This window comes from Myotis myotis, unplaced genomic scaffold (assembly GCF_014108235.1).
Source record: "Myotis myotis isolate mMyoMyo1 unplaced genomic scaffold, mMyoMyo1.p scaffold_m19_p_1, whole genome shotgun sequence".
NCBI classification, from domain to species: Eukaryota; Metazoa; Chordata; class Mammalia; order Chiroptera; family Vespertilionidae; genus Myotis; species Myotis myotis.
In genome coordinates, this window is record NW_023416313.1 from 148,752,692 (window position 1) to 148,766,457 (window position 13,766).

Sequence of the window (13,766 nt, forward strand, 5' to 3'; positions counted from 1 at the left end):
CCTCACTCCAACACCGCCCCCCACCCCCCCAAAAAACCAGGGTTGTCTTCCTCTTTTTTAAAATTTATCTTTATTGTTGAAAGTATTATGGATGTCCCCTTTGTTTTTTAGTTTTTATTTTTCCCATTGACCCCCTTCTCCCCACACCTGTCCATCACAAGCCTTCACCACTCTATTGTCTGTGCCCATGGACTATGCACATATGCATATAAGTTCCCTGCCTAAACTCTTCCCTTCCAACCCCTTCCACTCCTCCTGTCCCCCTTCCTGTTGACATTCATCAGTCTGTTCCATGGTTCTATGTCTCTGGATCTATTTTGTTCATCAGTTTATTTTGTTCATTAGATTCCACATATGAGTGAGATCATGTGATATTTATCTTTCTCTGACTGGCTTATTTTGCTTAGCATAACACTCTCCAGGTCCATCCATGCTGGTGTAAATGGTAAGAGTTTCTTCTTTTTTACCTCCACATAGTATTCCATTGTATAAGTGTACAATAGCTTATTTTTAATCCACTCATTTGCTGATGGGCACTTGTGCTGCTTCCAAGTCTTAGCTATTGTAAATTGCACTGCTATGAACATAGGGGTGCATATCAGAACTGTCTTCTTTTTTTTTTTAATTATTATTGCTTAAAGTATTACATATGTCTCCTTTTTTTTCTCCCTTTGACCTTCCCCTGGCTTCCCCAACACCCCAGTGTCTTGTGTCCATTGTTTATACTCATATGCCTGCACACAAGTCCTTGGGTTGATCTCTTACACCCTCCCCCGCCAGCTCTACTCCTGGCCGCCAACCCTCCCTGGACTTCCTGCTGTAGTTTGATAGTCTGTTCGATGTTGCTCTGCCTCTGTATCTACTTTGGTTCATCAGTTTATAATGGTCTTAATAGTCCATAAATGAGTGGGATCATGTGGTATTTTTCTTTCATTGACTGGCTTATTTCACTTCTTGAACCTGAGGATCCTTTGCAGCTCCTGTCAACTAATACAAGCAGTGCCCTCTTCAGGCCAAATAAGTAATTACTGGGGACATTTCCATAATTGACTCTATACAGAAAAAACTTGGTTTAATCTAGAAATCTGTTCAGAAAGTTATCTGTTTATATGAGTTTCTGATTCCTATTTCTAATCAACGAAGAGACCTTGATTATTTATTTATTTATTTATTTATTTATTTATTTATTTATTTATTAGTTACAAATTTTTATGAATTTATTGTGGTGACATTGGTTAATAAAATTATATAGGTTTCAGGAGTACAATTCTATAGGACAATATCCGTATATTGCATTTTGTGTTCACCACTCCAAGTCAAGTCTTATTCCATCACCTCTTATCCCTCCTTTTCCCTCTTCTACCTCATCCCACCCTTTTTCTCTCTGGTAATCACCATATTGTTGTTTGTGTCTATGAGTTATTCTTTTTTTTCTTTCCTTTTTTGCTTAATCCCTTCATGTTTTTCACCCAGCTCCCCCAAATGTTCTCTTCTCTAACAGCAGTCAGTTTTCTTTAATAATGAATCTGTTTCTAGTTTGTTTGTTTATTTTATTCATTAGATTGCATATATAAGTGAAATCATATGCTATTTGTATTGGTCCTGTTTCATCACTGGTTGGTGCTTGCCAGGAGGGCTGGTAATTCCCCTGTCCTTTCAGGCTGTGCTTGCCCATGGGCTGAGTGAGCTCTTGAAGAGTCAGAGAAGGCCCTAGGGGCAGAAAGTAAAAATTGTACAGTGCATACTTAATGTTGGATGTTACCAGTTTGAATGAGTCTGAGTAACCACAGAATTGTCTACCACAGCTATTAATAAAATCAGAGCTAGACATTTGAATGTGGCATCAAGACACACATGCTCTTTGCACTACTGAGATGCATGCTTGTCACTGCATTACTGAGTTTTCAAGGTTTTGGCTGGGTGCAATTTATTTAAAATACTTAAGACAGGATGGTTTTAAATAAGTTGTAGCCAGCCACAACCTTGAAGACTCAGTTTGAACATTTAATTACTGCTTCTGGAGAATGGAATTTTAATCCCTTAAGAGTGTTGCCCTGAGCGATTTCTTAGCGGAACCTTTGACATGAGCTTTGGGCCCCACTTCCTTAACAGGTAGCAAGGCTGTAATTGATAGTCATCTTCTCCCTATGTTGCTTGCCTGGTGGGGTTCTGAATCACTTTGCGCATTTTTAGGCCTTGTATCAATAATCGCCACATGTTGTTTTTATTGGACGTGGAAATGCCCAATATGAAACACTGAAATTCCAGATGTATTCCTCCTTACCCTTATTGTGCAACAACAACCTGGTACTTCATGACAATCAGGGTCAATAACACTACCCCCTCCCCAAGTCTAATAACCCATTTCCTTGTCTGCTGGACCATTGGCACAAGGAGTTCAAAGGGACCTAGATGATGGTCATAACTAGTTTCGGTGGGACCCTTGCTGAATCCTCTGGTGGAAACATTCTTCCTCTGCGAACTAGACCTCTAATCCAACAGAACCTAATGTTGAGGGAAAGAGAACAATAATTTCTGGAATGGGTTATAGAAGAGACGTGAGAAGAGTCTATTCCACACCCATTTCCTAGTTTCTACACTTGTGTATATTAGCTAGGATGCTAAAAGTATCCACATGTCAGCCATTGGTTTAATAAATATTACTGCTTCTGTAGAATAGCATTCTAGCCACTAATGTTGCGCCTGAGTGGCTTCTTAGCTGAGCCTTTAACAGACCATTCCATCATTTCCTCTGGATCATCTCACCTATGTACAATGGACATAGTTCATCTTTCAGGTTCATGGATGGACTAGTGGATGCCCTCCCAAGTTATGCCTCCACTGTCACACTTATTGTATTCTAAATTGGGTACTTTGTTCTGAGGAGATTCAGTGTTAGACAGGGATGGGAAAATAAAAGAAAATTGAAAATAAATTTTAAAAAAGCTTGATGTAACAAAATAGAAAAGTTTAAGATTCTTGGAGGTAATTACAAAAATTTTCTGAATGAAGGAAATGCTTAGGATAATTACAAAAATTTTCTGAATGAAGGAAATGCTTAGGAAGTCTGATCTGTCACATATATCATACAAAGGTATGAGGGTTACACATGATAATATGCATGAGAACTCTTGGTAAAATTGGAGGGCACTACACGTGCCATTATTTTTATTGTAATTTTAAGGATTACAGCTTGCAGACATCCATCTCTCTATGTTTCTGATATTCAGATATAAGGAGTTTTAATCACCAAAAAAAGACAATGACTTCTATGTTCCCTTTAAGCAAATACTCCCCCACTCCTTGACACAGGCACTGAGGTCAGAGGTTTCTGTAAGCCTCTCCCTGTCACTCATCTCACTGTGCCTCACTGAGAGCACAGAAATATACTGCAGCATCCTCCAGCTGGCAGTCTGAGATCCTGAGGCTGAAGTTTTTGGTTGCTTTCTGGTAGTTCACAGAGAAGCGATTATCCGTTGCATTTTGTTGCTTAAAAGCTTCTTGGCGGATAATGAAAATCATTTCCCCGCTGGGAGGTTGTTTGTACCAGAACAAATAATAATCACTCCGACTAGTGTCATATGTGCAGGCCAGGGTCGCAGTCTCTGCCTCCTGCACAGACATTTCTGGTTGAGGCTGAGTGACCTTCTGAGCCACACTGGATCCTGTGGGAAAGAGCACAGAAAGGACTGCACTGGGAATGACACCGGTGTGATAAAGCAGGCAGACTCACAGCTGGTTCCCATCCCCACCCACCTCTCCTCTTAATCAGCCATTCTCAACCTGGAGGTCGCGACCCTTTTGGCAGTCGAAAGACCCTTTCACAGGGGTTGCCTAAGACCATCCTGCATATCAGATATTTACATTACAATTCATAACAGTATCCACATTACAGTTATGAAGTAGCAACGAAAATAATTTTATGGTTGTGTCACAACATGAGGAACTGTATTTATAGAGCCAGAAGGTTGAGAACCATTGCTCTTAATCTAAACTTCAGGTTAAATCCATCATCTCTTTTGCTTCCAATAGCTGGTATCAATGAGGAGGTACGATCCCTGTGTTTTTAATCTTTTTTCCTACTTTCCAATCCTACTGGGTACTTGAATAGCAAATATGTGTTCCTTACCAAGGCAGGTGGAGACCACGAATGCCCACAGCATGCCCCGGCAAGCCATGCTGGCAGCTCTCTTCTACAGGGTGAAAGGCTCTTGTTCTGATCGGAAACTTGAGTACCAGCTGTACTCGGTGACATCACTGTCAGAACAGGAAATGGTAGGTGAGATGGGTGGTTGATTATGCCTTGCTTTAAAAACAGTTATCAATGCCTTTTGTCTTTGCTTCAGAGAATAAAAGTTTGGCTGTAACTCCAAAGGAAAAAAGATGTTAAATCTCTAATTTCATAAATAGTTCATGTAAAGACGTGATCTTGGAGAGGAGAATGGTATAGGTGGGAAAAATGGTATAGGTGAAACTAATGTAATGACTTCAGTTTTCTCTGTAAGCTTTCTTTTAATTTCATCTCTGTCTCTTTCTCCTGTTCCTGCCTCCCTTCCCTCCCTCCCTCCCTCCCTTTTGTAGTAAAGCCAATATCATAATGCTCTCTGCATTCTCATAAAACAGGTTTTGATTATACTATTATCCTTTGGCCAATTTTTATTTTAATCATTTCTCAAAACTTCAATGCTATATAATAAAATGTTAATATGCAGATTGCTCCCTCAACAGGAGGTCAACCAGGGCGTGGAGTTGGCCAGCCAACTTCTTGCAGCCCAATTGGGGTGGGCCGGTGGGATCCCACACATGCACGAATTCATGCATAGGGCCTCTAGTATAATGATAAAGAAAATAGCAAACCTCAGTTGAAAATCAGAACCAGAATTTTGATATTTAATTCCTCTGTTATTTATTTGAAGACCTTTTTCTTCTTCTTCTTCTTCTTCTTCTTCTTCTTCTTCTTCTTCTTCTTCTTCTTCTTCTTCTTCTTCTTCCTCTTCTTTATTTTTTTAAAGAATACTTGGCTTTGGCGGTGTCAGGGAGCTCTATGACTCTACAACACCAGTGGCAAATGTTCCTGTAAGTGTAAGAGCTTTGTTGCACATTTCTTCATGGCTTGTGATTGAAGAGCCAGCACAATTCATTTACAATTTATTTGAGAACATTCTGTGTTGCACATCTAACAGAGATTCATTGGCATCTAATTTTCCCTCATGCACACATTCTCCTGTGAGAGAAGAAAGGTCAGAAATTATGGTCCTCATTTTGTAGAAGAGGCAATTGCACAAAAATGGAAACTCACAATGCAAAACACTACTAGTTTCATTTGCATTAATTTTCACATGACATTGGTAAAAACGTTGTTACTTTATCATTTCCCCCCTCTCTTCTTCAGTCTTTATAGGTAACTCCAGATGACCCACCTGTCTTTTCTTTCCATTTCAGTCCAGCTGTAAGTTCACAAATGAGGCTCTCGGGAGTACACATTTCCTCCCTCTGGCCTGCATACACTGTGCCAGTAATGGAGTTGGGGAGTCCAAGCCAGAGGGTCCATCCTGCTGTTTCAGATCATTTCCTGACCTTCTAGGCCCAGCCAATCAAACTTTAGTATCTTATAACTATCATCCAAATAATCCCTAGTTCCCACTGATAGTTAATAAGGCTGCTGAATTCTGAGAATCAAATAATATTATCAATAGGGTGTCCCCAAAATGTATACACAAACTTTGAATAATTATAAAAGCAGTGTTTACTTAAATACATTTCACTTTCAAAATTGAGCTTTAGCTGTTGAAGTGTGTATACATTTTTGGGGGGACACGCTGTATATGAAAAAACTCTCAAGTAGGCAAACATGAGGGTATGTAGAAAACTGTCTTTTCTTTTAAAAATAATAAATATTATGTCCAGATTATAGTGGTTTTGTGTGTGTGTGTGAGAGAGAGAGTGTGTGTTTATTTGTTTGTTTTGATTGTTTTAAGTAAAAATGGTTTCTTGGGTTGGGGCATTTAGAATCTGTAGAAGGTTGTGAGCAAAGTATGATTACAAGATACTAAGCAGAAAATAAGGGTGAAGAAAGAGAGAAGACAAGGTGGGGGGTGGGTGGGTGGGAAGCAGTACCTCATCTGGGCGGTCTGATAAATTCCAATGTGCTCATTTGAAATATCAACAATATCTGGCAACTACTGTCATAGGATTTCTCATAGAAGTAAGCTGGTTAGACTAGAAAAAGTAAAATCCAGAAGAAAATATGTGAGCACCATATGGCTACTCTCATATTCTCAAGGGAGAACTTCTACAGAAGCAAACACTAAGGCACATCAACAATTAAAGTCACAATGGAGGAAGCTGTTTCAGATGTCAAGAAGTTCCCTCTTAGTTGGGCACATCCTTTTTATCCTGTACCCATGGACCTGAAAAACTGTTCAGATAAGTATACTTGATAATGAAAGTATTTCCTTCTTGGATGGCCAGTTAGGAAGGATTTTCCTCTTTCTTCATTTGATGGTTCATTTTCTGTAAAAGATACTTTTAAAGGGTGGATTAAAATTTTTATTTGTCCTTTGAGTCTGTTCTAAAAAGCTGGAGACTAGTTCTCAGACTCTTCTCAGTCCTGATGACATAAATTCTACTATCACACATCTGGCTACCAGATCAGAAATGTTGGCTCCCAGAAGTTCCTCTGTGCCTTGGCCTTCCCACACCCACAAAGGATTTGATTCCGGAGTCTGGAAATCTGACCTAGATTCTTCAGAACTATTCCAGTTCTTTTGTATATATTAGCAGTTTCTTTAAAAAGATAAAATAAATTAAGTTAAATTACAATTTATTTTATTTATTCCCTCTATGATGTCTTCCACCTTCCCTACTGACCTACAATCACCACACTATTGGCCATGCCCAGTTCTTTCTCTTTTTTGCTCAATCCCTCCCCTCCCAACATTCACAATTCACTCCACCCCCCACCCCCGCCCCCAACCAGGGCTGTCTTCTTTCTTTTTAAAATTTATCTTTATTGTTGAAAGTATTATAGATGTCCCCTTTGTTTTTTAGTTGTTGTTTTTCCCAATGACCCCCTTCTCCCCACACCTGTTCGTCCCAAGCCTTCACCACTCTATTATCTGTGTTCATGGACTATACATATACGTATAAAAGTTTCCTGCTTAAACTCTTCCCTACCACTCCTCCTCCCCTCCCCTCACCACCACCCACCCCCCGCCCCGCCTTCCTTTTGACATTCATCAGTCTGTTCCATGGTTCTGTGTCTCTGGATCTATTTTGTTCATCAGTTTATTTTGTTCATTAGATTCCACATATGAGTGAGATCATGTGATATTTATCTTTCTCTGACTGGCTTATTTTGCTTAGCATAACACTCTCCAGGTCCATCCATGCTGGTGTAAATGGTAAGAGTTTCTTCTTTTTTACCTCCACATAGTATTCCATTGTGTAAATGTACAATAACTTATTTTTAATCCACTCATTTGCTGATGGGCACTTGTGCTGCTTCCAAGTCTTAGCTATTGTAAATTGCACTGCTATGAACATAGGGGTGCATATCAGAGCTCTCTTCTTGAACCTGAGGATCCTTTGCAGCTCCTGTCAACTAATACAAGCAGTGCCCTCTTCAGGGGAAATTTCTATAATTGACTCCTCTACACAGAAAAAACTTGGTTCAATCTAGAAATCTGTTCAGAAAGTCATCTGTTGATATGAGTTTCTGATTCATATTTCCATGCAATGAAGAGACCTTGATTGTTTATTTATTTGTTACAAATTTTTATGAACTTATGTGGTGACATTGGTTAATAAAATTATATAGGTTTCAGGAGTACAATTCTATACTACAACATCCATATATTGTATTTGGTGTTCACCACTCCAAGTCAAGACTTATTCCATCACGTCTTATCCCTCCTTTTCCCTCTTCTACCTCATCCCACCCCTTTTCTCTCTGGTAATCACCATACTATTGTCTGTGTCTATGGGTTATTCCCTTCCTTTCTTTCTTCCTTTCTTTCTTCCTTCCTTCCTTCCTTCCTTCCTTCCTTCCTTCCTTCCTTCCTTCCTTCCTTTCTTTCTTTCTTTCTTTCTTCTTTCTTTCTTTCTTTCTTTCTTTCTTTCTTTCTTTCTTTCTTTCTTTCTTTCTTTCTTTCGTTTTTCACCCAGCTTCCCCAAATCTTCTCTTCTCTAACAGATGTCAGTTTGTTTTCCATATCTATGAATCTGTTTCTAGTTTATTTGTTTATTTTGTTCATTAGATTGCATATATAAGTGAAATCATATGCTATTTGTATATTTCTCTGACTGTCTTATTTTACTTAGCATAATATTCTCCAGATCCATCCATGCTATCACAAAAGGGAAGATTTCCCCCTTTTTTTACAGATGAATAGTATTCTATTGTTTTTCCCCCAAAATAAACCCTGAAGCAAGGACTCATGTTAAGATAATTTATTTAGGAATCCTCTAGTGGAAACATTCTTCCTCTGGGAACTAGACCTCTAATCAAACAGAACTTAATGTTGAGGGAAAGAGAACAATAAATTCTGGAATGGGTTATAGAAGAGTCTATTCAACACCCATTTCCTAGTTTCTACACTTGTGTATATTAGCTAGGATGCTAAAAGTATCCACATGTCAGCCATTGGTTTAATAAATATTACTGCTTCTGAAGAATAGCATTCTAGCCACTAATGTTGCCCCTGAGCGGCTTCTTAGCTGAGCCTTTAACAGACCATTCCATCATTTCCTCTGGATCATCTCACTTATGTACAATGGACATAGGTCATCTTTTAGGTTCATGGATGGACTAGTGGATGCCCTCCCAAGTTATGCCTCCACTGTCACACTTATTGTATTCTAAATTGGGTACTTTGTTCTGAGGAGATTCAGTGTTAGACAGGGATGGGAAAATAAAAGAAAAATGGAAAATAAAAGCTTGAAGTAACAAAATGGAAAAGTTTAAGATTCTTGGAGGTACATGCTCTCAGGATAATTACAAAAATTTTCTGGATGAAGGAGATGCTTAGGAAGTCTGATCTGTCACATGTATCATACAAAGCTATGAGGGTTACATGTGATAATACGTATGAGCACTCTTGGTAAAATTGAAAGGCACTGCACATGCCATTATTTTTATTGTAATTTTAAGGATTACAGCTTGCAGACATCCATATCTCTATGTTTCTGATATTAAGATATAAGGAGTTTTAATTCCAAAAAAGAACAATGATTTCTATGTTCCCTTTAAGCAAATACTCCCCCACTTCTTGACACAGGCACTGAGGTCAGAGGTTTCTGTAAGCCTCTCCCTGTCACTCATCTCACTGTGCCTCACTGAGAGCACAGAAATACACTGCAGCATCCTCCAGCTGGCAGTCTGAGATCCTGAGGCTGAAGTTTTTGGTTGCTTTCTGGAAGTTGACAGAGAAGCGATTTTCCGTTGCATTTTGTTGCTTAAAAGCTTCTTGGCGGATAATGAAAATCAGCTCCCCGCTGGGCGGTTGTTTGTACCAGAACAAATAATAATTACTCTCACTAGTGTCATATGTGCAGGCCAGGGTCGCAGTCTCTGCCTCCTGCACAGACATTTGTTGTTGAGGCTGAGTGACCTTCTGGGCCACGCTGGATCCTGTGGGAAAGAGCACAGAAAGGACTGCACTGGGCATGGCACCAGAGAGATAAAGCAGGCAGACTCACAGCTGGTTCCCATCCCCACCCACCTTTCCTCTTGATCCAAACTTTAGGCAAAATCCATCATGATTTTGCTTCCAATAGCTGGTATCAATGTGGAGGTAAGTGCCCGGTGTTTTTAATTTTTTTTCCTACTTTCCAATCCTCCTTGGTACTTGGAAAAGCAAATACGTGTTCCTTACCAAGGCAGGTGGAGACCACGAATGCCCACAGCACGCCCCGGCACGCCATGCTGGCAGCTCTCTTCTGCAGGGTGAAAGTCTCTTGTTCTGATCTGAAAGTTGGGTACCAGCTGTTCTCGGTGACATCACTGTCAGAACAGGAAATGGTATGTCAAGTGGGCGGTTGATTATGTCTTGCTTTAAAACATTTATCGATGCCTTTTGCTTTTGCTTCAGAGACTAAAAGTTTGGCTATAACTCCAAAGGAAGAAAGAAGTTAGAACAGTAATTTAGTAAATAGTTTTTGTAAAGACGTGATCTTGGAGAGGAGAATGGTATAGGTGGGAAAAATGATATAGGCGAAACTAATGTAATGACTTCAGTTTTCTCTGTACACTTTCTTTTTCTTTCTTCTCTCTCTATCCCCTGTCCCTCTTTCTTTCTCTCCCTTCCTTCCTTCTTCCCTCCCTCCCTCCCTCCTTTTTGTAGTAAAGCCAATATCATAATGGTCTTTGTACTGCCATAAAACAGGTTTTGATTATACTATTATCCTTTGGCAAATTCTTTATTTTAATCATTTCTCAAAACTTCAATCCTATGTAATAAAAGGCTAATATGCAAATTGTCTCCTCAACTGGGAGTTCAACTGGTAGTTTGTCCAGGGGGCAGGGCCAACTGGCTAACTGCCTATGGCCCCTCCCCCAGCTGGCCCCGCCACTGATTGGCCCCAATCAGGGTGGGTGGGCCAGATGCCACCCAGGAACGAATTCATGCACGGGGCCTCTAGTATAATGATAAAGAAAATAGCAACCCTCAGTTGAAAATCAGCACCAGAATTTTGATATTTAATTGCTCTGTTATTTATTTGAAGACATTCTTTTTCTCCTCCTCCTCCTCTTCTTTCTCCTCCTCCTCCTCCTCCTCCTCCTTCCCCTCCTCCTCCTCCTCCCTTCCTCCTCCTCCTCCTCCCTTCTCTCCTTCTTCTTCTTTCTTCTTCTTCTTCTTCTTCTTCTTCTTCTTCTTCTTCTTCTTCTTCTTCTTCTTCTTCCTCTTCCTCTTCCTCTTCCTCTTCTTCTTCGTCTTCTTTATTTTTTTAAAGAATACTTGGCTTTGGCGGTGTCAGGGAGCTCTATGACTCTACAACACCAGTGGCAAATGTTCCTGTAAGTTTAAGAGCTTTGGTGCACATCTCTTCATGGCTTGTGAATGAAGAGCCAGCACAATTCATTTACAATTTATTTGAAAACATTCTGTGTTGCACATCTAACAGAGATTCATTGGCATCTAATTTTCCCTCATGCACACATTCTCCTGTGAGAGAAGAAAGGTCAGAAATTATGGTCCTCATTTTATAGAAGAGGCAATTGCACAAAAATGGAAACTCACAATGCAAGAAACTACTAGTTTCATTTGCATTAATTGTCCCTTCCTACTGAGTTTGTGTCGTCCAATCTTAGGTAAGGCCATCTCTATGGTCCACCTTTATGTAACCTTGTTTCTCCCCTGCATAAGAGAAGAAAAGACTAAATTAAAAGCTGATTTTTTATGTAGAGAGTGGTGGCATTAACTTTCCCAATCTGTTTATTATTTCCATGTAGAGAATGTGGTGAACAGTTGGTATTTAGCCACTAACCACAGAACTCCAGAGGACTTCTTGGAGTACATCTTGGTGAGTTGCTGTAGATGGCACATACTTTCTCTTATTTGCCAAGTAATTAAAGTTCTGCCATGCCTACAATTTTTTTGTGAGAATCACATGACATTGGTAAAAACGTTGTTACTTTATCATTTCCCCCTCTCTTCTTTAGTCTTTATAGGTAACTCCAAATGACCCACCTGTCTTTTCTTTCGTTCTCAGTCCAGCTAAAGCTGTAAATTCACAAACGAGGCTCTCAGGAGTACACATTTCCTCCCTCTGGCCTGCATGCACTGTGCCTGTAATGCAGTCGGGGAGTCCAAGCCAGAGGGTCCATCCTGCTGATTTAGATCATTTCCTGTCCCACTGGGTCCAGCCAATCAAACTTTAGTGACTTACTAGTATACCCACCATTAAATCAGTCCCTAGTTCCCACTAATTGTTATCAGATTGCTGAATTCTGAGAATCAAATAATATTATCTATAGGGTGTCCCCCAAAATGTATACACATACTTTGCATAATTACAAAAGCATTGTTTACTAAAATACATTTCACTTTAAAAATTGAGCTTCAGCTGTTAGAGTGTGTATACATTCTTAGCGGGACACACTGTATATGAAAGAATTCTCAACTAGGCAAACATGAGGGTGGGTAGAAAACTGTCTTTTTCTTTAAAAAATAATAAACATTATGTCCAGATGATAGTTATTTTTTTTGTTTGTTTTGTTTGTTTTAAATAAATGTGGTTTCTTGGGTTGGGTCATTTAGAAAATCTGTAGAAGATTGTGAGCAAAGTCTGATTACAAGATACTAAGCAGAAAATAAGGGTGAAGAAAGCGAGAAGACAAGGTGGCGGGTGGGTGGGTGGGAAGCAGTACCTCATCTGGGCGGTCTGATAAATTCCAATGTGCTCATTTGAAATATCAACAGTGTCTGGCAACTACTGTCAAAGGATTTCTCATAGAAGTAAGCTGGTTAGATTAGAAAAAGTAAAATCCAGAAGAAAAGTATGTGAGCATCACATGCCTACTCTCAAATTCTCAAGGGAGAACTTTTTCAGAGGCAAACACTAAAGCACATCAACAACTAAAGTCACAAATGGAGGAAGCTGTTTCAGATGTCAAGAAGTTCCCTCTTAGTTGGGTAGATCTTGACTAAAGAACACTGAGCGTTCCAGTCCTAATCACCCCAGACATCTCATGTGTAGTGTTCTTATGACTGAGTTCTTTTCTGAAAATACAGTGAACAAAAAGTCCACTAAAGTCTTTTTAAAAAGGTTTTATTTATATTCATTATATTCATGTACAATTTTTTTTGTCAGAGGTGGTAGACATTGTTTACTAACTCCTGAGTGGGGATCTCATGCATAGAGTGGGGCCCAGTGCATTGGGTGCTCTCTGGGGGAGATGGGTTTCCTTTGGTAGGTGGCTGAGTCTCTTGACTGGTCATGCTTAATGTGCAGGGAGTGGAGGAGCTGGGACTAATGTGGAAGGATGCTATTGTCCCTTGTACTTCACATCCTATTTAACGAAAATGGAAATAAAAGCACCAGATTTATTCTACATCTTTTTCATCCTGTACCCATGGACCTGAAACACTGTTCAGATAAGTATACTTGATAATGAAAGTACTTCCTTCTTGGATGGCCAGTTAGGAAGGTTTTTCCTCTTTCTTCATTTGATGGTTCATTTTCTTTAAAAGATACTGTTAAAAGGGTGGATTAACAGTATTTGTTCTTTGAGTCTGTTCTAAAAAATAGAGACTAGTTCTCAGACTCTTCTCAGTCCTGGTGACATAAATTCTACTATCACACATCTGGCTACCAGATCATAAATGTTGACTCCCAAAAGTTCCTCTGTTCTTTGGCCTTCCCAAACCCAAAAGTATTGATTCCAGAGTCTGGAAACCTGACCTAGACTCTTCAGAACTGTTCCAGTTCTCTTGCATGTATTAGCAGTTTCTTTAAAAAAATAAATTACAGTAAGTTAAATTAAAGTTTTATTTTATTTTTTTCATCCCCATTTGTTTCCTCTAAGATGTCTTCCACCTGCCCTACTGCCCCCACAATCACCACACTATTGGCCATGCCCAGTTCTTGCTCTTTTTTGCTCAATCCCTCCCCTCCCAACATTCCCACCTCACTCCACCCCCAACCCTCCCAAACCAGGGCTGTCTTCTTCCTTTTTAAATTTATCTTATCGTTGAAACTATTATGGATGTCCCCTTTGTTTTTTAGTTGTTGTTTTTCCCATTGATTCCCTCTCCCCACCACCT

The 13,766-nt window shown here is 39.6% G+C and overlaps 1 protein-coding gene and 1 gene segment (V, D, J or C); both read right to left on the reverse strand.

Moving 5' to 3' along the window:
- LOC118679427 (T cell receptor alpha chain MC.7.G5-like) overlaps nucleotides 1-4,178 on the reverse strand; it is a 298,506-nt gene extending 294,328 nt beyond the window's left edge. The window contains exons 1-2 of the mRNA XM_036356176.1: nucleotides 4,130-4,178; nucleotides 3,372-3,665 (exon numbers count right to left, since the gene is read on the reverse strand). Coding sequence (XP_036212069.1) covers nucleotides 3,372-3,665; nucleotides 4,130-4,178 — 343 coding nt within the window. The remainder of the gene's footprint in view (nucleotides 1-3,371; nucleotides 3,666-4,129) is intronic.
- A 5,145-nt stretch (nucleotides 4,179-9,323) lies between these two features.
- On the reverse strand, nucleotides 9,324-9,966 carry LOC118672730. The segment is given in 2 exon segments: nucleotides 9,324-9,631; nucleotides 9,876-9,966. Coding segments are annotated over 2 exon segments (357 nt in total).
- Nucleotides 9,967-13,766: the final 3,800 nt, after the last annotated feature.